The sequence below is a fragment of the Equus przewalskii genome, chromosome 13 (assembly GCF_037783145.1).
Source record: "Equus przewalskii isolate Varuska chromosome 13, EquPr2, whole genome shotgun sequence".
NCBI lineage: Eukaryota > Metazoa > Chordata > Mammalia > Perissodactyla > Equidae > Equus > Equus przewalskii.
The window spans coordinates 3042220-3070032 of NC_091843.1; the positions used below are offsets into that span (position 1 = coordinate 3042220).

General features: G+C 38.2%; 1 protein-coding gene across 14 annotated transcripts; it reads left to right on the plus strand.

Moving 5' to 3' along the window:
- The first annotated feature begins 4847 nt into the window (after nucleotides 1–4847).
- CLK4 (CDC like kinase 4) lies at nucleotides 4848–27265 on the plus strand. 14 transcript variants are annotated; one of them, XM_070570139.1, is made up of 15 exons: nucleotides 4914–4979; nucleotides 11024–11184; nucleotides 12005–12071; nucleotides 14601–14659; nucleotides 15807–16029; nucleotides 17139–17229; nucleotides 17629–17695; nucleotides 20617–20733; nucleotides 20824–20990; nucleotides 21196–21290; nucleotides 21549–21678; nucleotides 23141–23223; nucleotides 25813–25892; nucleotides 26602–26692; nucleotides 26772–27265. In XM_070570139.1, the coding sequence occupies exons 4-15, from the start codon at nucleotides 14607–14609 to the stop codon at nucleotides 26910–26912; spliced, it is 1338 nt and encodes a 445-aa protein (XP_070426240.1). In that variant the 5' UTR covers nucleotides 4914–4979; nucleotides 11024–11184; nucleotides 12005–12071; nucleotides 14601–14606; the 3' UTR covers nucleotides 26913–27265. The 14 variants fall into 14 exon arrangements, with proteins under 14 accessions (XP_070426234.1, XP_070426235.1, XP_070426244.1 ...); XM_070570136.1 differs by lacking the exon at nucleotides 4914–4979 and adding an exon at nucleotides 7885–8044; XM_070570133.1 differs by lacking the exon at nucleotides 14601–14659 and having other exon boundaries at nucleotides 4848–4979.
- Nucleotides 27266–27813: the final 548 nt, after the last annotated feature.

A 27813-nucleotide genomic window follows, 5' to 3' on the forward strand; every position in this document is an offset into this window, starting at 1 on the left:
TTGGAAGATCAATTCTCAGAGTCATTATTTTTTTTGCTAACATATGTTCAGTATACTCGCTGATAATGCTAATGTCAGAGTGTTTTTTCATTAATGAATGTTAGTGGACAAAAGATTGAAATAAGTTGATGTGACCACTATAGAAGCTGTGTAACAATGTACATAGAACAAAGATTATAACTGCAAGGAATTTTACAAGTGAATTCTGAAAAACAAGGAACTGCTAAGGAGATCCAAATCATCATGGAAATTAAAGAGATGTAACTGAGATATTTTAGAATTTATTTCAGATAAACAGTGAATACTTTTTTAGCAGAAGTCTGCCCTATGCAATGTGTCTTTTATCTTAATATAAGTAGTTTATTCTCATTATTCGCAATGGGTAGTTCTATAAAGTTGCTGAGAGCACTAAATTAGTGAATACTTAGTCATTGCTCCTACGGGAAATAAAGTTAGATTCCTGCAAGCCTCTGGTCACATTTTTATCAACTGATCAGTCCATAATCTTTGAAATGTGTTTCTGTTGAAGGACATCTTATTTAATATGTAGTTTTGATTCATTAACATTCAACTCATGACCAAAAGCACCATAACTCACGCCTGAATGGAGCTTATCTAACACTCATATTTTCTCCATAAGGCACATGACAGCCTTCTTGCTTTTAGGAACACTACACAGCACGTCAGCACTACACCCAGGGGTCATTTTAAACAGTGAAATCACCAACAAAAAGCAGAGAAATGTGGAAAACACGGTACTAAACAGACAGTGAAAAGGGCTTGTTTACCGTAGGAGAGCTGACACAAGAAGGCAAAGCATTGCCTTGCTTAACCTCAGCTGAGAATGCACGCATTGGGCAATAAATTTTTTTGCTGCTCTGTTCCTGTCCATGAATAAGCATGAAAGCACCAGGATTATTGATTTGGGGATTGCAAATAAATTTTAATGAGTAAGTGAATTTGTAAATACAGAATCTACCAATAATGAGCATTGGCTGTATATAAATATTTATTGGTATGGACATATTGCCATAACATATTGAGAAGAAAAGTTACAACATGAAATTTAACTAAAACTTTGGAAGCATTCCCTTTACAAACAGGAATAAGGAGGGATGTCCCTAATCACTGCCTCTAAGGGGGACAGGCGGTGAAACAGAAAAAAGAATACAGCCCTTGGATCTAGAAGGAACTCTCACTGATGGAACTGAGATGAGGTTCAGGTGAAGGTGAAACATTAGCTTCGGCACTAGCTGGAGGCGCGTGAATAGAATGGGAGCAATAGCAATTAAGAATGACTGCATTGTCTGCCTTTGGCTAACTGTTTTAAAAGCCTAGAAGAAGGAAAATGACAAGCTCAGGGCAGCCAACCGTTAACTTAAAACACACTGTAAAGTCAGAGGCTGCCGTAGGCAGAGGGAAGAGTGTGCTGAAAATCAGACCCAGGTCTAAGCTGAAGGCAGAGGGAAGAGCATGCCGAAAATCAGACCTCGGGTCTAAGCTGAAGGGCAGCAAAGCCACAAAGGAAACTGAGTGCGTGGCCTCAGTGGTCTCCTGTGCTAAAGTTCAGAACCCTGAGAAGCACATCTCTAGTGTATTTACTATATTGCCCTTACAATCTACCCTCAAGTCACTTATTTAAACATACGTGTATCCTTGAAAATAGGTAGTGTAGTTGTGATTTTAAAATATGATATTGTGTTATAAATTACATTTTCTTTTTCACTCAGCATTAAGTTTTTAGGTCTATTTATATTGCTGTAGGTAAATTTAGTTCATTGCTTTTAGCTGATGTGTAGTATATATTCATATTACTTATCCATTCCCCCAGGGATGGATATCTACATTGTTTCCAATTTTTTTCTTCCTATCATACCCAAATGTCACAGAGTAGCCACATGCATGTTTCCTTATGGGGTTAAAGACTTCCAGGGGGGTTTCATCCCATTCTTCTCATGGCCAGCTTCTCCTCTTCCTTTAGCTTTCAGGTAAAACGTCACATTTGCCCAGAACCCTTCTGCTACCGTCCTACCTAAAGCAGGTCCTCCTCAGTTATTCCTTCAGTCTCTAGTTTGTTTCCTTCATAGCATGTATAAAAAGTTGAAGTATTTTAGGGGCTGGCCCCGTGGCCGAGTGGTTAGGTTCGCGCGCTCCGCTGCAGGCGGCCCAGTGTTTCGTTGGTTCGAATCCTGGGCGCGGACATGGCACTGCTCATCAAGCCACGCTGAGGCAGCATCCCACATGCCACAACTAGAAGGACCCACAACGAAGACTACACAACTATGTACTGGGGGGCTTTGGGGAGAAAAAGGAAAAAAATAAAATCTTTAAAAAAAAAAAAAAAGTTGAAGTATTTTATTTATTTCCATTTTTTCCTCTCTCTCCCACTGGAACCTAAGCTCCATGGGGCCAGGTACTTTGTTTGCCTTGTATACTTTTGTATCCCCAGCACCTAGGATAGTGTGTGGCATAAGGAGGTGCCAAATATGAATGAATGAAGAAACAAAGGATGAATAGAAGAAGGGAGAATTCTCCTGAGAGAAAATTTGAGGCTGATCCCAACTTGGCTGACTGAGTCCTCAGGAGAGAAAGGCCAGTAAGAAATTATCTGTAATGGGAAATGATTTGAAACCTTGGATTCTGATACTCAAGTTTAAGTTGTTTTTGTTTCTGTGTTATACCCACCCTCCAGTATCCTCAAAATTTTAAGCCTATTCCTCAAAAAAGCTATGTGTTAGTAGGCTTTGGAGAATAAAGGAAAAGAGGTCTATGTCAGTAGTTAACACAAAATGGTCACGACATAAAGACAGCAACTGAAGATAATATAGTGGAAGGGAGTTGAAGGATAGAGGCAGGAATGGGAATTTGGAGCACGAGGTGACAGGAAGCCACCAGAAAAGTTAACACTCTCTCCAAAAATCATAGGAATACTCTGAAGGATACTGCACTTCCTACAAGTGTATGAAATAGAAACTTGATATTTGTACATTAAAAGAAAGGGTAACCCAGAAATAAAACCACACATCTATGGACAGCTTATCTTCGACAAAGCAGCTGAGAGCATACAATGGAGAAAAGAAAGTCTTTTCAACAAATGGTGCTGGGAAATCTGGAAAGCCACATGTAAAAGAATGAAAATTGACCATTCTTTTTCACCATTCACCAAAATAAACTAAAAATGGATCAAAGACCTAAAGGTGAGACCGGAAACCATAAGGCTTCTAGAAGAAAACGTAGGCAGTACACTCTTTGACATCAGTATTAAGCGGACCTTTTCGGACAACATGTCTTCTCAGAGAAGGGAAACAATAGAAAGAATAAACAAATGGGACTTCATCAGACTAAAGACCTTCTTCAAGGCAAATGAAAACAGGATTGAAACAAAAAAACAACCCACTAACTGGGAAAAAATATTTGCAAGTCATATATCTGACAAAGGCTTAATATCCATAATATATAAAGAACTCTCACAACTCAACAACAAAAAATCAAACAACCTGATCAAAAAATGGGCTGGAGACATGAACAGACATTTCTCCAAAGAAGATATAAGGATGGCCAATAGGCACATGAAAAGATGCTCATCATCACTGATCATCAGGGAAATGCAAATCAAAACTACACTAAGATATCACCTTACACCCATTAGAATGACAAAAATATCTAAATCTAATAGTAACAAATGTTGGAGAGGTTGTGGAGAGAATGGAACCCTCATACACCGCTGGTGGGAATGCAAACTGGTGCAGCCACTATGGAAAACAGTATGGAGATTCCTCAAAAAATTAAAAATAGAACTACCATACGATCCAGCCATTCCACTACTGGGTATCTATCCAAAGAGCTTGAAGTCAGCAATTCCAAAAGTCCTATGCACCCCAATGTTCATTGCAGCATTATTTACAATAGCCAAGACATGGAAGCAACCTAAGTGCCCATCAACAGATGAATGGATAAAGAAGATGTGGTATATATATACAATGGAATACTACTCAGCTGCAAAACAGAAGAAAATCATTCCATTTGCAATAACATGGATGGACCTTGAGGGAATTATGTTAAGTGAAATAAGCCAGTTAGAGAAGGATAATCTCTGTATGACTCCACTCATATGAGGAATTTAAAAATGTGGACAAAGAGAACAGCTTAGTGGCTACCAGGGAAAAGGTGGGGTGGGGGGTGGGCACAAAGGGTGAAGTGGTGCACCTACAACATGAATGACAAACATTAATGTACAACTGAAATTACACAAGATTGTAACCTATCATTAACTCAATAAAAAAAAAAAGAAAAAAAAAGGGTAACCCCAGGTGATTTGGAGACAGAAAAATATATGTTACATATTTTCACGCTTTTATGTAGGGTTCTACAATGCTCATTAGAAATTTAGGATTTAGGTAAATGTGTTTTCCCTTCAATGGTTTCATTGGATGGTTGATCACTGAGACTACGGCAGTGTGGGTTAAGAAAGTCTAATTTACTAACCTGGCTCCAAAGCCCCTTATTTGGAAGTAGTGGAAATTGATCTGGAGATTGGAATGACTAGCCTATCCTATTCCCTACAGAATCTCTGAATTAAATCACTCCCCCAACCCTCCCCTCTCCACCTCACACACACACTGCCAAGTGCATTGTGTATCGGGGAATGCTTCTAGCCCTTTGGTAGGACTGAATGGTGCCGAGCAATGTGCTGTGTGAATCTCCTCACAACCAGTGTCAGGAAACACTGGAGAAACCCCAGATGTTATCCATCTTAGGCAGTGTGGGATGCATGGGAGACCCTTTATGACTTGCTGCTGACAGTGAATAAGGCACACTGGGACCTCTGATGACCTCGATGTGCCGCAGATAAACTGACCCATTGTTTCATCATGAGCCTTCAATGATATATCACCTTGGACATTGGCTTTTTTAAGGCAAACTCCTTTGGTCTTGCTGAAAGATGGACTCAGTATGTTTTTCCCCCATGACTAAGTAAAGTAAGTTGCTCTGTACTTTGTTGTATGAGTTGAAGCAATAGAACGAGTTAAACACAAGAGGTTTGGAGTAAGCGAGGCCTCAGATCGAGACTTGGTTCTGGTGCGTGATAACTGTGACCTAGAGCAAGTAAGCAATGACCACTTCATAGGGTTGTTTAGACTATTAAACAAGATCAGGAATAGAAAGTAGTTAGCACATAATGAGTATTTAGTTGATAGCTAAAAATAACAAAAAAAATCTAACTGAATGCAGATTGGTAATTATAAGCAACTTTTAACAGGTTATAACTCTTAAAGGTTTGTTTACATCTTTGTGAAGGTTTAAACAGATGGCAAGCTTTTATTAAGCTTAATTTATGTAACAGTTTAGACTTTGACTCTGGAATTCTGCTTTCACAGATGACTATATTCTACATCCAAAGTTAAGCATACAGAATTTCTGTGCTAGAATATGGGATAAGAATATTCCTCTGGTTGCTCTTCAAAGCTAAGATTTTTTGAAACATGGTTTAACTTAAGGGTTTTTGGACATATTTGTTCTTGTGTAGAGATGAAGCTGCTGGATTAGGCAGTTTTTCTAATGTTGGTAGTGGAGTCTCAGAAATTTAGAGCTTTTCATTGTCTTCTAAGCAAAAGTGTTCATTTTCCAGGTAAATGACTTAACAGAAATGGTTGAGGTTGCCAACCATTGTAAGATTGTTAGGCTAACCGGCGCAAGGATTCATTCTACCTTTGATTTAATCACTTAAGAACTTTGAGCAAATGGTCAAAAGCAATTTACATAAACAACCTACAAACACGAACTGGGGTGTGGACACTGAGATACCAAAGACAACATAAATCAGGTCCCTGTCTCCAGTCAAAACACAGAAGCCACACATTACAATAGGGAGCACCATAGTGCTATACCACATGCCATAGACACACAAGCCATACGTTCTCAACCTCCTTCTGATCACTACACACTTTGAAATATTAGTCCTTTTGGTAGCACACAAATTACTCAAAATGACACTAGAACAGGATAGTGGTAACTAAAAAGCAGTCTCCACTATTGGGTAAGGCTGTTTTGTGATGTCTATAAATGCCCCTGTAGGTGGCCTTTCTGCTTGGCTGCCTTTGAACTTCGTGTTGCTGTTTGAGAACTGTGCACTGTCCTGACCAGGTTCTCCTATATCCTCACAAGAGTAGGATCTCTCATACAGCACAAAGGGGAACTTTCTTTGGTGCCAGCTTGAATTTATGCCTCTATATGCAGCAAGCTGAGGCCCACTTTACCTTGCAAGATGGCCCGGTCCACTCAGCTTAACTTTCCATCTGATAGATGCCCTTGAAACAGCATGTGTCATCAGTTGTAGAGCCAATAAATAGTACTCTTTCGGCAAAAGTAGTGGCCACACCCGGGCGGCTCCAGACACACCAGTGTGCCTTGGCCAACTGTTTGAGGACCTTATCTCCAAGTGGAGTCGTCAAGAGAAGGAAGATGGGTGGGAACTGATATAGTCAGGGATAGCATCTTAGAGATGGACCTTGAAGGATGGGTAAGATCTAAATTTGTAGATACAGAAATGGTGGCTATTCCAGGTGAAGAGAATAACATTGTGTTTCATTCTACAGCATAAAGAATTTTCATTTCCAATTTTCCAATTGTTTTTGCAACTTCACTTCTTGAAGTGGGGTACAATCTCCATGAGAAATCACTTCTTGAAGTGTGGCAGAATCTCCACAAGAGTTCAATTTATCCAAAGGGCATGGCACAAGTTTCTATGATGTTAGATCATTCAATTACAGGGCCCTCCTTTCACCTAACAAGGTGTAAGAGCTCAGGTCTCCCTCAGGCTGTTGGGTTTATGCCATGACAGTCCAACACTGCCCTCCCAAATTTGATTTCTGGCTTTCCTTTTCATCCAGGGAATCCATGTCAGGATACAGGAGCCCCTTGACACTTTCCAGTACTAGCCAGACCTGACCCCTTCCCAGCATCTGGCACAGTCAACTTTTCCCTCATCTAAGCTCTCTCCCTTGCTTTCTCTGACACCAGACTCTTGGTTCACCTCTCCTTCTGATCATTCCTTCTGAGGCTCTTTTTCTCTGTCCCTTAAAAGTGTTCCCAAAGGCTCAGACTTTGGCCCTGTTCTCTCTTTTCACTCTACACTCACAATGGGGAACTGTGTGGCGAGTCTTAGAACTGCAAAACACTTTGAGGTAAGTAAGCCCCTTAATGGATGCTCACCAGCTCTCAGGATATTAGTCTTGGTTAAATAAAATCAACCCACAGGGACAAATAACGGGGAGAACTTCGTTAAGGAGACCTCCAGCTACCCTATCCGCCCAGGAGGCAGGGACCATAACAGGAAGAACCTTGCATATAGTGGCCGCTGAAACGTCCTCCTTTTTGTTGCGTCCTTCCGATAAGGAGCACAGGCCTTGAAAGATAAGCACGCCTGAGCTCGGCTGCTGAGATATCTCTTTATTTATCCTATTCCCTCGTCCACTGGGAGCTCCACGCGGCTGGACTGGCGCCCCGGTTCACGGCCGCGGGCTCAGCTCCCGCGCGCCCAGCTCCCGCGCGCCCGCTCTGTCTGCGCCTCAGTCCGACAGGGGCGGAGTCAGAGCGCGCTGGTGCGACCCGCTCGAGCCGGAGAGCAGGAAACGGGGCCACCGCAGGGTCTGCCGAGATAACTCCACCTGAAGGGGCAGACACGCGCCACAGGCTTAGGGCAGGGCACAGGCTTTTTTCCCATGGGGACAAAATCCACCTACGAGCCGCCTGGACCCCGCCAGGCCTAAAGCGGGGACGACCCGGACCGCGCAGCCGCAGTGTGGAGGGCGGGCCCGCCCCTGACGTCACACGGAGCCCCGCCCCTCACTGGGAGCGGCGGGAGCGCGCGAGGCTCTGTTACGCAGGCGCGTTCGCGCGGCGTAGGAGAGGCTGGAAGCCGTCTGGGGGGTTGAAGGGAGACTGCGCTGCCGCCATTTTGTGGGGTGTTTGTCGCAGCGGCTGGAGAGAGAAGACGGCGGTCTGGCGACGTTTCTCGGCCAAAAGGCCTTTTGCCTTTGCGGAGGTAAGGTTTCGGGTCGGGGGCGTTGGGCCGGGCGGCTTCCCAGTCTCTTGTCTCGAAGCCAGGAGTCGGAGAAACGACCGGGCACCGGGCCGCGGCAGCTGGGCTTCCTTCGGGGCGCAGCTCTGCCGGTGGCCTTCCACGCCCAAGCTGCCCGGGCGCCGTGGCAGACTTAGAGTCCGGGGCCGACCGGAGAGCCCTTCCCTGAGCGCCCGACCGCGCGCTCGCGCTCCGCGGGGCGGGCTTGTTCACTGGCGAGAGCGGGCCTGTCGGGAAGCCCCCGGGGCCGCCCCGCGCCTGTTAGGGTCGGGCCCCCCTGGCGGCCTGGTCCGCGCCGTGTGCAGCGTCCGGCGTCTCCGAGCCGGGCAGGTTCCCTGTCTGCGCGCGCCGGAGGCCCCGGGCGTCCGCGGAGCTGCGAGTCCGGGGGCATTTCAGCCCGCGCTGAGGAGGGGGACGCGGAGAGGTGCGTCCTGGCCGCGACGCCGCTTTCCCAAGTCGGGGCGTACCGTGGTTGCCGCGGGTCTGCGTTCCTGGCACTGGAGCGTCGCGATGTCCTTGATTCTTTAGGTGGCCGTGATGCGCTGGTTCGATCCTTAGGAAACGGCCCTCCGCACTGACCGCGCCGGGCCCCTGGTCTTAGAATTGTCCTTGCGTGGCTGTGCTCCGCGCACCCGCAGGCTCCCTGCTCCCAGAAAGTGCGCTCCTCCTGGAGCCGGCTCATCGTAACTTTAAGCTATTTCGGTATTTTTAGGCCAAAAGTGTCAGGTATTAAAGGGCAGGACAGAATCAGATTACTGATACGGATATGTATACCTTCGGATCTATTGCGTCTGATGTTTTTCTTGAAAGATTATCGGGAAATTCTAGCACGTAGGATTCTTTATTAGCTCGAGGTAAGGTAATAATTTTAGGTAGTTTTTCTTTATTAATTAGAGGTAGCGCATGTGAAGGAAACTTAACCCGTAGACCATGGGTCGAGGATTCTCTTTACCTCCTGAGAAAATATTTCTGAAATGGGGGACAGGGGTTCCCAACAGCTGAATTAAATTCAACGTAGTAAAAAATTTGACTAGAGGAATAAAAATCTTTGGCTCTCTCAGGATGCTTAATCTTATTTTACTGTTTGCATATTGATAACTGGTTATTTGAGAGTTTTGCCTTGTTAGAGGTGAGCTGGTTGTGGCACTGACAGAAGGAGGAAAAAAACTAAAACACACTTGTTTTGCAAGAACTGCGTAATAACGGATGGTCGTCATCATAACTCTCAGTCATCAGATGTTGTAATTTTGCTTGCAGATGCTTAACCAAGCTATTTTAAAGAGTTCCTAATGTGGTTTTTTGGGACAGTATTGGTAATTGAAGGAAGGGTCAGAAGAATTCTACTAGAAATATAAATTTTTTTGGTGGCTTTTCTGATGGCCTTTTGCGTCAAGTTGATTTGTAGTGTCATTCATTTCAGTTTCCTATGTTGAAGTGACTCTATATCAAACCAAAATTCTCAGTTAATTTCCAGTGAAAACTCTAACAAGAGTTTTAGGATTTTTGTTTGACTTGACCAATACCTTCTCTTCCTTTTTTTAAGCAAGCTAAAAGAGGAGCTACATTATCAGAAGGGTGCTTGATGGGCGTAGAATTAGAATCAGCAAGAGAAGTGAGTCACAAAGATCTGAATATTTGGTGTCATCAGGCTCTGATAGACATACATACATACATTTTCTTAGGGAATACATACTTTTTCTTAGGAAATACTTCCCAGGAGAATTGAAGCTGCCTCATTTCAAAGTCTTTTTTTAATCCCTTTGAAATCATTTAAATATTTGCTTGAATTTATTTCTTAGTAAGTCATTTGGGCAAGCTGAAGGAGGTTAACTAAGTTGGTTTTGCTCCGTTTTACCCTTCGTCAGCTCTTTGCTGAGTTGTGAAACCCACTCTGTTTTAGCAGAGTTTGGATGTCACTGTTAAAAACTTAAGTGCTTTGGAAAGAATTAACATGGGGAGAGGCAGGAATTACATTGTTGGAACACAGATACTGAACCTGGAAGGAAACTGTGTTAGAGGTTGTAGACAGAATCCGGGAATTGTCACCATTATCATCTGATTTCACTGTGACCAGATGCATCCTCGTAGGTTGAATTCTTCTCCAGAGTCACCCTAGATCTACAACAAATATGTTTTAATTTTAAGAATAATTGTAGGGTAGAGAAAATGAGTTCATAAAATAGTCTTTTTATTGACTTTGTTTCCCTGTTGAATACTGTGCTATTTTTTTAAATCTTTTTTTTTTCAAAGCTTGGAATTATTTTGACCTTTAGAGAAAGGAATTCTCCAGTATTTGAAAAAAAGAAGCTTTATTAATGGTTCTTTACTTTTAAAACAAAGTCGCTTCCTATGTTTAGTATCCCCAAGTGTTTGTCTCACTTATTTGTATTGCAGTATTTTGCCAAAGCTGCATGACGCTTGTGATATTCTCCTTAAATTAGCTTACATTTTAAAGTTAACATTTTAAAAAAGAAATTGTATCAATAACTTAATTAGGAGATCAGTAATAATTTACCATAAAAAGAAGGTAATGATCAAATAAAATTTTAAAAGTTACTAATTTCTAGCCAGATAGTGTTGTTTGTTGAAGGCTCTAACCCTGAACCCTGTCTCTTTTTTTATTTTTAAAATGGCACTTAGCAAATGTTAGTTGAAAACAAGCACCAAGCTGAGAATTTTTCCAGAAGAGTTGGAAGAGACTGTAATAAAGTCTCATAGTGTTATCCATCATTTAGTGCTAGATCTGTATGCCACTTAGAGTCATCTGACGTACCAGTGAAACAGGGCCCCGTGCCTTGGGAATTGTTACCTACAAAGATTTTAGAACCTGTATGACCTTATGTGCTGGGTATTTATATTTAAATAGCATTAATGTATGATATGTTGTTCACTAAATATTACCATCTGTAACCTCCACAACTCATTTTTCATTTCCATTAACAGATGCGGCATTCCAAAAGAACTCACTGCCCTGATTGGGATAGTAGAGAAAGCTGGGGACATGAAAGCTACGGTGGAAGTCACAAACGGAAGAGGAGGTCCCATAGTAGTACGCAGGAGAACCGACATTGTAAACCACATCACCAGTTTAAAGACTCTGATTGGTAAATTACTCTTGAATTAGTAGCATTTTAACACTGATAGTTTTGATGATTTGTCGTTAGCTTATATAGCTTTCATCTGTCAAATTGTTTTATAATTCAGTCAACAAATACTCATTCAGGAATTGTTTATTGAGTGCCTCTTATACACTTATATACTCATATAGGCTAGACACCATATAGCTGGTGAAGCTACAGCTATGAATAAGACAGTTTCTACCCTCATATATCTTTGTCTCTAGGAATGATGAGAGACAGTTGATTGAGTACCAGCTTCCATCAGTATAAAGGTTAAGTAATAGTGATGATAAGGATGCCCAGTCAGTGCCTTTAACTTGTATGTAGGAGGGAGATATGTATGTTGGGGTGCTCATTTAGTGTTCTACAAGTGAGAGATAACAGGGGGCCGGGAGAGTTACTCCAGATGAGAAAAACAGCATGTGCTGTTTGGGAACGTTAAAGTGTGTTGGGGATTAGTCACTTATACTATGTTCTACTGGTTATTTTTGTAGATAAGGCCGAAGGATATGTTTGGGGTTTTGGAAGCTTGGTTATTGTAAGAAACCATTCCTTTGCACAGGCACTAGCCGATAATTTAGGAAAGGGCCTCAATAAAAATTTCCAATAGCATGTGTCCTGTTTTTTTGCATTCTTACCAGTGTAACATTTGGAGGGAATACATTTATATAGAATTAAAGGAAATTTTAAAGTTCCTAAATGATTAAAGAAAAGCTAGGTGAGTAGAGTTTCTTTCACTCTGCCTTCCGTTAATTTCCCTTTCTCATTTGTTTTGTTGGTTCTGTTTTCTCCTTGTTTTGTGCAGATGTTCCATTGGGACTGTTTACCAGATTGCTTTCTAAATTAGCCAGCTGGGGTTACTTTAAAAAACAGTATGTAATTTTTTTCCTTCTCCATGCAAAACAGTGAGCTTGTTGGTAGTCAATGCAGATTAGTCATTCTTCATCACACAGTTATATGGGAGGAAGAGGGAAGGTGTATGCCAGGATTTCAATTACCTGAGCTAATTAATGTACTATAGAAAAACATCTGTATCCTATTATTAATAAATACAAAATGCTTTGTAAGGCTTAACATCATAGTACTAATCACTCGTGGGTTTATTATACATTGTATATGTAGAAAGGAAGTGATTTGATTCATGAACAGTTCATTCATGTTCATAACTACGTAAACATGCTACTGAGTCAGTCCAGTCAACCACCAGGCAGTAGCTTCTTTGACACTGACACTAGAGATGTCTGGTGGTAATTGCTCTCTATAATCTGGAATATTCTGATAGTCATTTTAAAGATTAAAAACTTTATACAGGTATTTTCTATGAAATTGTTGAAAAACACAGAAAAGTATAAAGAAGGTAACTTTGGTAAGATGCTAGTCCCCCATTATTTGGATGTAAAATTATTTCTAATTATGTATTCGTAAAAATCTTTGTATACAAATCTTTACCTCTGATTATTTTCTGAAAATAGATTCTAAGAAGGGACATTTTCAAGTTAAAGGGTATAAACTCTTGGAAGGCTCTTGCTGCATATTACTGTCTTTTTCTAGAAAGTTTGTACCAAGTTATACTCCTACGTGTTCTCACCAGTCTTGGCTGTTTTGAAATGCCAAGACCAGTGTTTTGTTTTAATTTGAATTTTTAAATTTCTAGTGAATTTTTCCATTGCCATATATTTATTGACCACTTGAACATTATTTTTGTATTCTTAGCCTATTTTTTCTGTCAAGGTGTATTTTTCTTACTGATTTATAAGAGCTTTCATCGTATGTCAATTATTTTACCTTTTTTCATGTATATTGCAAAGGGTCTTTTCTTTCTGATTTGACTTTTGGCAATAGCCTGTGAATTGGTTTCCCTTCCTACAAGCTTAACTAGTTCTGCACAGTATATTGGCAAGACTGGTGTGCTATAAAACCACCTTGATATGTTGTGGTAAAAATTTTTAAATGTCTTCCTATAACATAGGGTGTCGAGTCTTAAACCAGAGATTCTCAAACTTTAGTGTGAATAGAGTCACCTCAGAGGTATGTTTAAAATGCGTATTACCAGATTTAGATTGAATTTGATCTGGGGCCCAGGAATCTTTATTTTTAATAATTCCATATTTTGATGATGTTGATAAAGAGACCACCCTTTGAGAAACACTGTTTTAAACTCCTTAGCCTGGCACGCAGATTTTGGTTGGTCTGTTCCCAGGTTGGTTATTTGCCCATGTTCCCCTGTGTGAGCATTGCTCTTGCTGGAATTGTCTTACTGTTTCCTGGGTAACACGTGGACAAACCCATCTAAGCCATTGTGGCTGAAAGCGTTCTATAAGTGTGAGATAGTAATAGGCCATTCTTTTCCCCTGGCATTTCTTCTACTTGCCACTTTGTCCAAATCCTGACTCCCCTGTAAGATGCAGTTCTTTCCTTCTCTTTCATGAAGGCTTCCCTGACCATTTTAAGCAGTGTGAGCTTTTTCCTTTCTCTGACCCTAAGCAGTCATATGCAACCTTTCAGCATTTCCTGCACTGTTGAGTTTTTTACTTTTATGTGAGTAATCTCAAACTGTTATTTGTTGACAGAGATTTTGTCTTATATATCTTTGAATCTTCCACAGGACCTGTGTGGAGTTAAAAATGAATGCCCATGGCCTCATTAGTCTTGGCTATTTTGAAAGACTACAGTGAAATATTCACTGGACATTGAGTGAATATTTTCAGAAATTGAGTCAATCTGTTCATCCTGTCCACTCTGTCCATAGCTTTTATAATTCTCTAGACTCATTTATATAATTTCTAAGCTTTGGTCATTGTATATTGAAGAGGTCCTCATCTTTTTAGTTTATCCTCATGATAGTACTTCACCCCATGTTCGTCATTCTATAGATTGTTTATGGATTATCAGCAGCTCTAATTTCATGCACTATTACAGCTGAAGTTTATTAGCGTTAGCTTTTTCTGAAAGATTTTGGGCTTTTATAGGAAGGATGCCTTATAGAATTAAGCAGGGTGCCCTTGAGAGTATGGTAATTTCTAGCTTTATGTTTTGTACATCTCTCCCTGTAGATCTAAGCCAACTGATCAGATCCCTGACCTAGACCCACAGTCTTACCCTAATATTCTGAGTTGTTTCTCCAATGGATAGAACTTAAGAATGACACTGGGGAAAGGGAAAAGGGGCTTCCTGTATCTCCCTAGCCTGGATTTGATACCAGCTCTGTTGAGTAGCAATTTTAGAGATGCTTCTCCTTTATTTCTGCCTAAACCAGCCCACTGGGAAAAAGAATGACAGCATATTCTGGGGAAAAAAAGGGGTTGGTGAGGGCAATCTAGTCAACATCTGTCACTCCATTGCTTGTCAGGATTATTGTAGCTGATTTGTCTGACTGGGCAGGTGTCCCCTCTCTCCCTCAGTGCTCCATGTGCGTCCCTCTTGAAGCTTCGCACTCTGTTGAAGAGGACACTCATCCCAGGTAGAGAGGGGGACGGGAAATTGGGCCAATTGAATCCATGTCCTTTTCTTTCCATCAGATCAAGGCTGCTTAACTGGGATCCATTGACTTCCTGAGGTCTATGACCTCTGAAATTCCTTGCCAAGCTATGTTTATGCGTTTGTGCATTTCTTGGGGAAGAGGGTCCATATCTTTCATGAGATTTTCAAAGGGATTTGTAGATTCAGAAGCACTGTGGCACGAGATGTTGCTATTTTCTATGTAGAATTCTTGTGTATTTCCTAAGGAGGAATAAGAGGAAATTAAAGATGCACAGGGAAATAGTGTGGTGGGTCTGTTGTAATTCTAGGCAAGCAATTACAAGATCCCTTTCTCATTTGAGGGGAGTATATTTTAGATGTCTTTGGCACGTGGGCCAACCTTCAAAAGCTATGTTGTCTTGATATTTCTCAAAGGAATAACAGGAAGCTAGAAATACAAAGAGGAGATGAGATGGGATAAGTGATATGTGTAATAAAATTGGCCCATTTAAGAGGGGTTAGAATGTGCTCTACAACCATGGCAAATCATTTTCCTTCTAGAGACCTTAATTTAGTCGTCTGTAAAATGAAAGGGCTGGAATACATTTAAGACTTCTTGTAGGTCTAATATATCACCTATCATGACAGAATTCTCTATGTTCCAGGGACATCTAAAATTCACTTAGTTAAAAGAGAAAGGAATCCTGTTTTGCCTGCCTCTGATTGTCTGTGGCTCTGAGAAAAGAAAGCAAGCTTAATTACAGATGCATGTATTATAAGACTGATCAATTTCAGAAGAGCAGTTTTGTGGATTTTTGGTTTTAACTTTCTCCAGAGGGTACAGGGACACTTAACCAAGTAAACACTGAACATAATTGAGTGATTTGGCTCAAGTTTTGGTCCTTGATGTGAGGTGTTTGATAGCAGTCTATATAATGGAGAAATATGGACCCATTCTCTTACTGGTTAAAGTAAAATTATTTCTTAAGTTTTGTGAGATAAGTATAAATTCTTATTCAATAATTTGACTTTTTTTCTTTTATTGAATTAGCTGTTTTAAAACCAGGAATTCTTGAGAGAATGTTTTGTGTGAACCACATTATTCTAGAATGGAGAGAATAATTTGAAATCCTTTAATGTGTTTCCAGTCATTATTTAGAAGCCAGGTCCTTGAATGAGAGAGATTATCGGGACCGGAGATATGTTGATGAATACAGAAATGACTACTGTGAAGGATATATTCCTAGACATTATCACAGAGATGTGGAAAGCAGTTACCGAATCCACTGCAGTAAATCCTCAGTCCGAAGCAGGAGAAGCAGTCCTAAAAGGAAGCGTAATAGACACTGTTCAAGTCATCAGTCACATTCGGTATGATTGATTTTGGTTTTATTTTGGGTGATTACTTATTTGTTTGTGAATGCTCTTAATGAGCTGATAATTTTGGAAAAATTTATATATAATACTATTTGGCTATATTATAATTGTTTATATTACTTGAATCCTAAAAGGAAGCTTCCAAATTCTCATAGCTAATCTGTATTTATTAGCTAGCCCTTGTTTGCCCACATTTACTTATTTTCTGCAGACCAAATCATGAGTTTCTTGATTTTAATAATAGAAATATTTTATTTTTATGTTTTTTAATATTATGAAAAGATGAAGCACCCATCTTTTATTTCATCTTAAACATTCTTTTACTTTAAAAGAAACCTTTTCCTGATACTTGGAAACAAATATGTAAGTTGCACTGGTGGATACTTAAGTGTTGTAACCCTGTATGTAGTGTAGTCCCGTATAGCACAGTGCATCACTGTCTGCAACTAGTTACATTGAAGTTGTGAAAATGGGTGCTGATTGAGAAATGTATTACCCAAAAAGCTTGACCTTTTTTTACACTCAGACATCTTTACCTGTTTGATCAGTAAACTTTGAATTATTATTTTTCTCCCCAAGTTTTCTTAGTAGAACTAGCTTTGATTAGATTGAATGTTAAAATTAAGTAGCTTTTATTTTCCCCTTTTATTTTAATCATGTATGTTTTAAAATATTGCTAAATAAACAATTTCAACTAATCTTGACATTTTAAAACATTTTTCTGACAAACTAGACATCTCAACTCACAGCATATGCTATTTTATAGCAAGAGATTGATAGATCATGACATTGCATTCTTTAAATTTCAGACTTCAATTAAATCAGTATTTTAAAGAGACAATTGTGTTGTTTTTTTCTATTGCCACTTTAAGTATCTTATCTGAAAATCTGTTCCTTGCCATGTTTTTCTTCTGTAACATAAACTGTGCCCTGTGAATTTCTGGGGACTGAATTTGAAATTGCTCCTGCCAACTGTTCGTGGCCTGGTGCTTATCTGAATGCCTGAATATCTCCCCGCTGAATGAATTGCGTATTCTGCCCTGAATTCACTCTGATATATTGATTGGCTGGACGATCTTGGTGCTGCCCACTTGCCGTTCCAGAAGAGCCACCGAAGGAAAAGATCCAGGAGTATAGAGGATGATGAGGAGGGTCACCTGATCTGTCAAAGTGGAGACGTTCTAAGAGCAAGATGTATAGAATATTTTTCAACACTTTTTAAACTTTGCAGACAGAATAATCTTTTTAAGAATAGTTTGTCAGCGGGGGGCTAAAGAACTCTTCATTGCTTTTTTTGTTTTGTTTTTTGTGGGTTTGTTTGTTGTTCTTTTGTATTTCTTCTTTTCTGTAGAATTTAAATATTTCTACTCTAAAGTTCCAAAAATAATCAATGAAATTTGAGTTTAGAGCAAGAAAGATAGCTCTATCTAATTGTTTTTGTAGCAGCTGAAAATAAAATAATTTGAGTGCTGAAACCTTAGTTATGCTTTGATAGAGATCATTTGAAATATTCCACACTTAAGCATTCATTGTTTGAATAACTAGATAATTTGTGCTCAGATACTTACACCTCTTTCTCCCCCCTCACTTTAGATGAAATCGTGGACACTTTGGGTGAAGGGGCCTTTGGCAAAGTTGTAGAGTGCATTGATCATGGCATGTAAGTTTGTTGTGTTTTTTCTTTTTGGAACATTCTTACATTTTTGGTGGCAAAGGATCCATAATTTACATGAAATGGTGTTTTAAATGGTAGCCGTATTTTCCTGGGAGGTATAAATATTCAAAATTTCTTGAATTGTGTATGATTTATTTACCATTAGTGTAGATTTGGGTCAAGAATGCTGGCAAATTCCATCAGATGGAGTTCATTGAAATTAAAGTAAGCATTCAGGTGAAGGAATCTCCCAGAACTTAGGCCATCACCCTCTACAAGAGATTCAGAGTGCTTTGCTTTACTTTTGAATCGCAGAGACAATAAAGCCTGTCTAATCTTAGTTCAAAAACCTGCATTCCCAAAGGATAATATTTGCATGTTGGAGTTAGCTTGTTAAACTACAAAGAAATTACATTACTTAAAACCTTCCAGGGGTGGGGGGATGGGGACAAAAAACCCTGCAGAATAAAGTCCAGATTCTTTACTGAGTTACACTAAACCCTTTGTGACTTTATCTGTATACCTCATTTTAAATTTTCCTCCAGGACCTCTTTTCTGTGTTTTTTTTTTGGAAAATGAATTTTCTTGTATGTAATGTAAAAATGTAAATTCATTTTTTGTAAATGAATCTCTTAAAACAATTTAGTGAAACTGCGAATTTCTAAATTGACATCTAAAATTTTTCATCATAAAATAGGAAGAATGTAATTTCTAGCTTCTTGTAAAAATTTTTTTTACAAAACACCTCTCTTTAAATATGTTTGAGGGAATCTATAAGTGCTCTAGTAGCTTGATACCTACCATCATTCATGAACAGCTCTTCTTGAATTCTTACAAATGTTTTATCCTTGAACTTATTTTCATTCCACTTTCCATAAAGAACAGTATCCTAAATATCTTTTATCATCACTCTTTCCTTCTCTGTAACAAAAATGTGAACATTAAGTGAAATTCTGAAATATTTTCAGACTTAAAAGTTGCTAAAATGATTCAAAGAATTCTCATATATCCTTCACCCAGGTTCCTCACGTTACCATTTTATGATATTTGCTTTATTATTATTTATACACAGATGACAACACAGTCATGCATCACTTAACGACAGGGATACATTCTGAGAAACGCCGTTAGGTGACTTCATCATTGTGCGAACATCATGGAGTGTACTTACACAAACCTAGATGATCTAGCCTACCACATACCTAGGCTCTATGGTACTAATATTATGGGACCACCATCATATATTCGATTCACCGTTGACCAAAATGTCATTATGTGGGGCATGACTCTTTTCAAATTTTGTCACCTAATCTGTAGACCTTACTCAGATTTCAACAGATGTCCCGTTAATATCCTTTTAAAATTTGTTGAGATTTCAAGACTCGGAGTATTTAATTGAGATGTTCCAATGAGTATTTGATTGATGGAGTATAAATCTGTTATAAATTTTGATACTTGTTAGATCTGAAACATAAAATTTACTCAGAAATGTATCTTTTTGGGGATGGTTGCGGCTTTTAAAAAATGAGTACATGCATTCATAAATAAGTATATTTTAGTGTTTTAGCATTAAATATCTCTTCCTTTTTTTTTAACTGACATAATTGACATATAATGTGTAAGTTTAAGGTGTACAGCGTTTTGGTTTAATAAATTCGTATATTGCAGTGTGATTACTACAGTAGTGTTAGCTAACACCTTTATCCATTTTTCATTTTTATAGCTGTAAGCACTGAGGAAACTTGGTCGTATGATTAAATAGATGACACTAGAAGGAATTTTGTCACAGCAGTTTTATAGCACTTCTTTTAAGTCTTGAGCTGTATGCCAAATATCATAGGCAGAATATCATCAAAATAATTTTTTAATAATTTATCAACCCACAACTTCATTTGGGCCTCATTGAAAGCAGTGAGTTGGAAACCACCAGACTTGGGAAAAGGTTTGCTCTGCAGCCACTAGAAAAATTTGTTTGCCTTAGAGATTTTTTTACACCCTTGGGCACGTATCTTAATATACTAATTAGGGGTGCATGAGATTTTCTTTTATTTTGTAAAGTAGAAGTGCCATAGTGAAAAAAGAGGCTTGAATGCTGGCTCATCTTCAGAAAGATCAGATTTAGAAAAGAAGACAAAAGGAGGTTGAAGATTTGGGAATCCATCTCCTCAAAATCGTTCATGGCTCTATACCACTTAGGGAGTATTACAGATGCTCCAGTTTGACGCTCACTGCTCTATATCGTAGCTGTTTCTCCCTGTATGCATCAGTGAATGTACTAAGCCTTTTCTTGGCTTCATGACTTATTGATGATATCTGCTTTGCCTGAATGTTCGTTTTTTCTCCCAAATCTGACAAACTGATAGTTGTCTTTCAGGGCTCAGTTGTATGTCACCTCTTCTCTGAAGAAGTCTGAGCTCCCCTAACCACCTGTAGTTAGGCGTGCTCTCACTCCCTGGTACCTCATAGCAAGTGCTTCTTAGGATAAGTTGTTCACGTGTCTGCCTTCCTCTTTAGACTCTAAGGTACATAGGGATAAGCCGTGTCTTTTCATGATTAACACCTATGCACTATCTAGGGCAGAGTGAGTCTAGTCTGGTGAATGAGTGAATGCTTTCAGCTGTAGTATATGTATGTTCTATTTGAGCTTTATATTTTTATCTTTTTTTAACTATTGTATAAAATTTAGGTAAATGTAAAATTCTGGAAACATTAAAATTCATAAGTTTAAGGGAATCATAGCTTTATATAAAGTATATTTTGCCAAAATATTTTGAAAAGATGTTGTATGGAATCTGGTATGGTATGCCCTGAAAGATTATTTTAGAAAAATATCATAGAGTAATTGATAATAAGTTTATGCTTTAGAGGATACATGTCTTCAAACCTTTCCTGTACATTTACTATTTTCATCTTATTTTGTTTTAAAGGGATGGCATACATGTAGCAGTGAAAATCGTAAAAAATGTAGGTCGATATCGAGAAGCAGCTCGTTCAGAAATCCAAGTATTGGAACATTTAAATAGTACTGATCCCAATAGTGTCTTGTGAGTATAAACTTGAATTATGATCTGTCATGTTACATGAGATAATCAGAATTCTGTGAACTGAATTGTTTTTATTTGTATCTCTTTTAGCCGATGTGTCCAGATGCTAGAATGGTTTGATCATCATGGTCATGTTTGTATTGTGTTTGAATTGCTGGGACTTAGTACCTATGATTTCATTAAAGAAAATAGTTTTCTGCCATTTCAAATTGATCACATCAGGCAGATGGCATATCAGATCTGCCAGTCAATAAATTGTAAGTATACTTGATAAATCTTTAAACAGCAGAAAATTAAAGTTTTCTTATACTCGTAACGTGTCAAAACATTGTCACTAAAAATACACGTTACAGGTAAAGATGAAACCCCTCTTAACCTCTATATCCACTACGAATTCTCCCTTCCCCCAGTACGGATTAAATTTGTAAGTGAAACTAATAGTATCTTTTTGTTCTCTTGTAGTTTTGCATCATAATAAATTAACCCATACAGATCTGAAGCCTGAAAATATTTTATTTGTGAAGTCTGACTATGTAGTCAAATATAATTCTAAAATGGTAAGTTAAAAACTTGTTTTAATTTTGGCCATTGTCTTTAAAATTAATTTAGCTTTGGTGATCCTTGGATGAGGAATTTCACTTCTGAGGCTCATTACTGTGTATCTTATTGTTTAACCCTAAAAGAATCATCCTTTGCCTTTCTCATAGGGTTATATTGAAAATCAAAAAGATAATGTATACATAAGCCTTTTGGGTAGTGCTGTAAAATATTTCATGTCTTTATTGATCTTCACATGTACTCCTGTATCGCTCTAGAAACGTGATGAACGTACCCTGAAAAACACAGATATCAAAGTTGTTGACTTTGGAAGTGCAACCTACGATGATGAACATCATAGTACTTTGGTATCTACACGGCATTACAGAGCTCCAGAGGTCATTTTAGGTCAGTAGACACCAGACTTCTGATAATTGTACTTGAAGGAAGAGTTTTGTTCTCTACAGCTTTTATGAGTGGTTGGGTGGAGGGGGATAAGTGATTTTTTTTTTAGCAATGTACAGAAGATGTTTTCTGTTTTCATAAAAACTGTCTGGACATTGCTATAAATATTTTTCCTGAGTGGGAAAAATATGATACCATCTAAAGATATTCCAGGTGGTGGTTATTTTTGAACAAGTTAATCTTAGGAGATCATAAGAGAACAAGCTCTGTTGGCTAAGTACGCCATGTTATTTTGAAGTGATGTGAGTGTCTATTTTCGTGTTACCAGAAAAGTATGGTGCTGGTAAAAATGCTAATGCGAGTGACTTGTGAGAGAATAGGGTGATTTAGAATCGTGTGCTGCAGAAGGTAACAGTCACTTGGGGAAAAGCTAGACTGGGAGATGGGAGTGGCTGCAGAAGAGAACTTGGATCTTAGATCCAAGCTCTATTGTTTGCAAGTTTTAAACCATACTCCATTATCCATTTGTTCTTCCAATGATAGGCACTGTGAGGGTTAACAAAAATGACTCAATCATAGTCAAGGCCCTTGGATGTATTGTTTCTTCCTTTATCTTTAAATTCAGTGATGTTACTGAAAGTAATCGAAGTGTCTTTTAAAGTAGATTTTGTGTATACCTTTTTGTTTTACTAAATATTTGATCTTTAAAAATTGAAACGTCTGTATGGTTTATTCTTTTCTTCCCTTTCCAATTAAATGTAGGCTTTTAAGAAGGCTAGGTGTTTTATTCTTTCCTGAATAGTATTGCCATTGAGAATTCTGAAGGAAAAAGTATATATATGATCATGTATAGACAGCCTGAAAGTACATATATAGATCTCTCTCTGAACTTTAAATGGCTCTGTAATTCTGCTTATAGGTGAAATTGTGTTTAATGTCCATTATAGTTCTTATATAATTTATGTAAAACTATATTATTTCTTTTAATGGGAGAAGTAAACTCAGGCATCAAGCTGATGGAGTTAGTAATTATATTCTGAGGATAATTGTTGACCTCTGTTTGCACTAATAATGTATAAAATTTTCTGGAACAGCCATGAGCTTGTTCTTCCCATTGCACAAGCAGTTCAGAGACTATGGAATATTTGCACAAATTGGTAGTTATGCTTGGAAAATATTTGCTAGTTCCTCTTTATTTTACATAAAATGCCCCCTCTCCCAGGTTAAAATACTGTAATTTGGTGCAAAGATATGGAGGACTATGAGAGCATACTGAATAACATTTGATATGAAACGTTACATCAATGTTATATAAATGTTTAAATCATAAAAATGTAAACCTCGAGTTTACTGTTGTATTGTCCCAATGGGCTATGTAAAGAGAGCACCCATATAGGGAAGGATTTAGTATACTGGCAATTAAAAATTGTTGCATAATGAAATGTTTGTTTTTATTTTTAAATAGCTTTAGGTTGGTCTCAGCCTTGTGATGTTTGGAGCATAGGTTGCATTCTTATTGAATATTACCTTGGCTTCACAGTCTTTCAGGTATGTGTTTAGTAAATATCATTTAATAATTCATAATGAACTTTAAATGTTAAAGGCATGTTGAAGTTTTGGTTTCTGCTTGAAAAGTTGCCATAGAGTCATTGACCTTAAGATTAAAAGTTACATATGCAAAATGATCATCCTTTTCCAAACCCTAGTTGAGTGAAATACTACTCTTAGTAAATGGAGTTTTTAACCCATGGTTCATGTTGTCTCATGTTCCCATTTTTTGTTACGGAGCTCGTTCGTAAATTTACATTAGTGTTACTGTGGCCAGTTTTAGTTCAGTTCTGGTTATGTTGACTATCAGTAAGTAACAAGTCACTCCTTTTTATAGAAGAATTCAGGAACATTAACCTGTATTCTACTCTAAGTATTAAGTGTCTGTGACACCCTAGACACGTTTCTAGGCACTAAGTGTTTAAAGATGAAAAGACAGCATCTCTTTCTTCAAGGAAGTTGTGCAAAAGATAGGCATGGGAAAACTGTTATACTGTAATGTGGTATTTGCCATAATGGGTCCATGTAGAAAGTGTAGTGGAAACCCAAGAAGGATGACCAGTTAGATTTCCTTAGAGAAGGCATCACTGAGGAGGTACGGAGTTTAAGCCATTGTTAGAAGGAAGAGTAGGAATTTGTCAGAAAACTAGAGAGCATGATGGCCATGTCAGGAAGAAGAAATAGGATCTGTAAATTCATAGAGGCATACAGGAACATGCCCTAGTCCGGGAAGAATAAATAGTGCTGTCGGAGGGTCTAGAGAAAATGGAGAAATGATGACTGTAGTCAAGGCCTGATTCATGATGGACTTGTTCACCTTAGAAAGGTATTTATCTTATCTTAGAAGTCAGTGGTTTCCAGGTGTAGGTTGGTCCAAAACGAAAATGGTTGTGTAGGGTTTCTGTTCTGGCCTTTGTTTAGAGATTATCCATCTTGTTATTTTGGTGTTAAAGTGTCCCTTTTATGAAAACCTTATTTAGGTCTCTGCTTTTTTCCCTCCTAATTTTACTTACATCTGAAAGCTAAAAGTCTTGAAAGCTTTAGGTGGTGCAGCCATTGAAGAACTTGAAGTAGGGTTGTGATGTGATCAAGGTGCTGTGGTGTTCTGTTTTGTGGCTGTGGTGCAGGGGAGTTTCAGAGATCCTGACTCATACTTCGAGGTTGATTCCAAGTTATGGCAGTGGAGGGTGGGGAGGAAGCTCTGATGAGTTTAGAGTCACATGATGCAGAGTGTTTGTGCTCTTTCCTTTGGGGGCACCTCACTGCACGTCTGTTTCTAATTTGTAGAGATCCTGTTAAAAGTACTCTGAGTCTATAGACAAGTTTGTTATTTAGAACCATGGTTATCACTCAGTTCTAGGAGGTAGTGTCTGGTTTTGTGCTAGTAAGCTGTAGGTTCAAGAAAGTCGAGCAGGGTTCATGCTTTCTTCATGATGATTTTGTGATTGTAAATCACTGAATTCTTAAGTGAAGAGCAGATTATTAACATTGGTTTGAGATGTGGTTTACATTTGGATTCCCGCCTCTAGAATACTCTTCAACTAAGGGACTTCTGAAGTGCAGATTAAAACAGTAGTTTGAGATGTGATTTACATTTGGAATCCCCCCTCCAGAATACTCTTCAACTAAGAGACTTCTGAAGTGTGTATTATTAACATTGGTTTGAGATGTGGTTTATATTTGGATTCCCCCCTTTTTAAAAATGTGGTGCCAGTATTATTTATTCCTGTCATGAATTAAGGACTTAACATTTTGAAAGCAATGTGCTAGGCACAGTAGTTGATAGATTTAAAAAAGCGTTACATATAGCCTCTGCTCTCCAGAGCGAGGGTTGGCAGACTATATCCTGCCTGGTGCCTGCTTTAACAAACGAAGAATATGGGACAGAGACCATTTGTGACCAGCCAACTCTAAAGTATTTACTATCTGGCCCTTCACAGAAACAATTTCCTGACCTCTGCTCTAAGAACATACCATTTAGCTGTAATGGTACCTGTAACAGGTTTCTTTCTTCTAAGTTAGCCAAAGCTCCATCACTGTATAGTTGAATAATATGAGTTTTGATAGCTGAGCCTTCCTCATTTATGAGTCATATGACCTTGAGCTAGTGTCTTAATCTCTTTGAAACTCATATTCCCACATAGCTAGCTCAAAATTCTGGCAAGAATTATTGGGACTGTATATTTATTGGCTAGGATTAGTAAGTGTTCATATGGTGCTATTCATTGGGTAATGGAGGTTAATTTTAGTTAAGTGACTAATTAATGAGGAGATGGTCTTTCTGGTTATCTCCCCCAATCATTCCTCAGTTAAGCAGCTCAAGAATTACAAATAAATAAGGAAACGGTTTAGTTTTATAATAAATTATGCATCATTCGCTATACAGAACCTTACTGATCCATTTCAGAAATACTTTAATTTTATTGGATTTGCACCAAATAATGCAACTCAGTCTACTTCTTTGAAGTAGAGTATAATATATATCGTGTAACTGTCTAATCTAGTCCTATATCAACATTGTTGTGTTTTCCTTTATTGTGTATGTAAGGAAATGGAAAGTGTTAAATCTCTTTTTTCCTTGTTTTTTAGACTCATGACAGTAAAGAGCACCTGGCAATGATGGAACGAATATTAGGACCCATACCAACACACATGATTCAGAAAACAAGGTATGCTTTAAGATTAAAGCCCTTTGTTGGGTACATGCAGTTGCCTATATTCAAACTACAGAAAACCCAACTTTGTGGTTATTAACTTGTTTCCTTGACTGTGGATTTTGAATTTTTTTCATAATGTCGAGTTTTTAAAAAACTAATGCACTATTAAGCTTGTGATCTAGTGAAAAAAAGTGATGGTATTTACACTCAAGTTAACCTTCACATAAATGTTTTCCTAAGTTGGTATAAAAATAATACATAGAGTAGTAAAAAGAGCTTGATTTTGGAGTTGTATCAATCTGTATTGTTGTTAACCAGCCATATGTCTGTGGAGAAGGTACTGTAGTGGTTTCCAAACATACCTGCACCTCAGAAGTCACCCAGGGAGTTGTTTAAAGATTTCCAGCTCCATTCCAGATCTGGTGAAATCAGAATTCACAGGAATGGATCCAGGAACCTCTATTTTTGAAGCTGGCACCGTTCCATGTTTGGTATTTGGGAACAACTTAGGTGGGATACTAAAACCTCAGCAGGTGCAAGATTAAGGAAGATATTATATAAGGTATCTAGTGTATAACTGTTGCTGAGATTTTTAAAAGTTATGTGCATGCATATATGTGTATACATAAAGATGCCTATGCTTCCATCTGTCCTAGTGGGGGCAGGATAAACATGTGAATCTTTTGTTATTTTTACTAATCCAGACTTCTTTTTCCTGTAGAAAACGCAAGTATTTTCATCATGACCAGCTAGATTGGGATGAACATAGTTCTGCTGGTAGATATGTTAGGAGACGCTGCAAACCATTAAAGGTAAAAGAAAAAAGCTTAAAAAAAATGTTTCAGCTGTTTTTAAATTACCTTTCTTAAACAAAAACATTTTTCCCCCCAGGAATTTATGCTTTGTCATGATGAAGAACATGAGAAACTGTTTGACCTGGTTCGAAGAATGTTAGAATATGATCCAGTGAAAAGAATTACCTTAGATGAAGCATTGCAGCATCCTTTCTTTGACTTATTAAAAAAGAAATGAAATGGAAATCGGTGGTCTTACTATATACTTCTCTAGAAGAGATTACTTAAGACTGTGTCAGTCAGCTCTATAAACATTCTGATATTTTTGTAAGCATTAAATTATTTTGTACAGTTAAGTGTAAATACTGTATGTTTTGTATCAATAGCATAATTATCTTGTTAAGCAAGTATGGTCTTGATAATGAATGAAATATAAAAGTTAAAATTAATTTTCCTTTTTGAGATTATCATTTTTAAAGACCTTTGGAATATCCTGTGTCCAGTGATAAATGTGATTGATCTTGTCTTTTGTACATGGAGGTCAACTCTTTGAAGTGATTTTTTGAGTAAAAGGAAATCTTGAGTACTCTATTTCTGATGAATATTTCTTTCTATACCTCAAATTCAGAACTTTTCTTAACTTTAGAAGTTTTTTCTTAATTGTTGAACAGTATTACAGTTCTTACAGTTGTTAATAAGTATTAATAACTCTAGGTAGGCAGGGATTCGAAACCAAAACCCATAGGAAATGTTTACTGTTGAAATTTCTTTAAATTGTACATGTTGTGTTCTGTCTCATTGGGTGATGTCACTGGTGATAAGTAGCATTCAAGGAAAGCCATCCAGTTTGTCCATCGTAATAGATTGCTTGGTAAAAACACCTACACACTTTATTTAAGATTCAAGTCTAACTAGGAAGTCATTTTGGAAAGTCCTGTTCTATTACCCAGGGGCTGTGTAATGTGTCGCAGACATAGAAATAGGAATTCTGATGACTGAGGTTTTAGTTTTTAATGCCAAGTCTTTAGGAGTCTTGAAGTTGTTTCTTTATTAAATGGAGTTAATAGATACTTAAGCCTCAGCCTATGAGAAAAAGGTTATTATTAAGCAGTTTATATTTGTGTTAATCTTTACTGGAG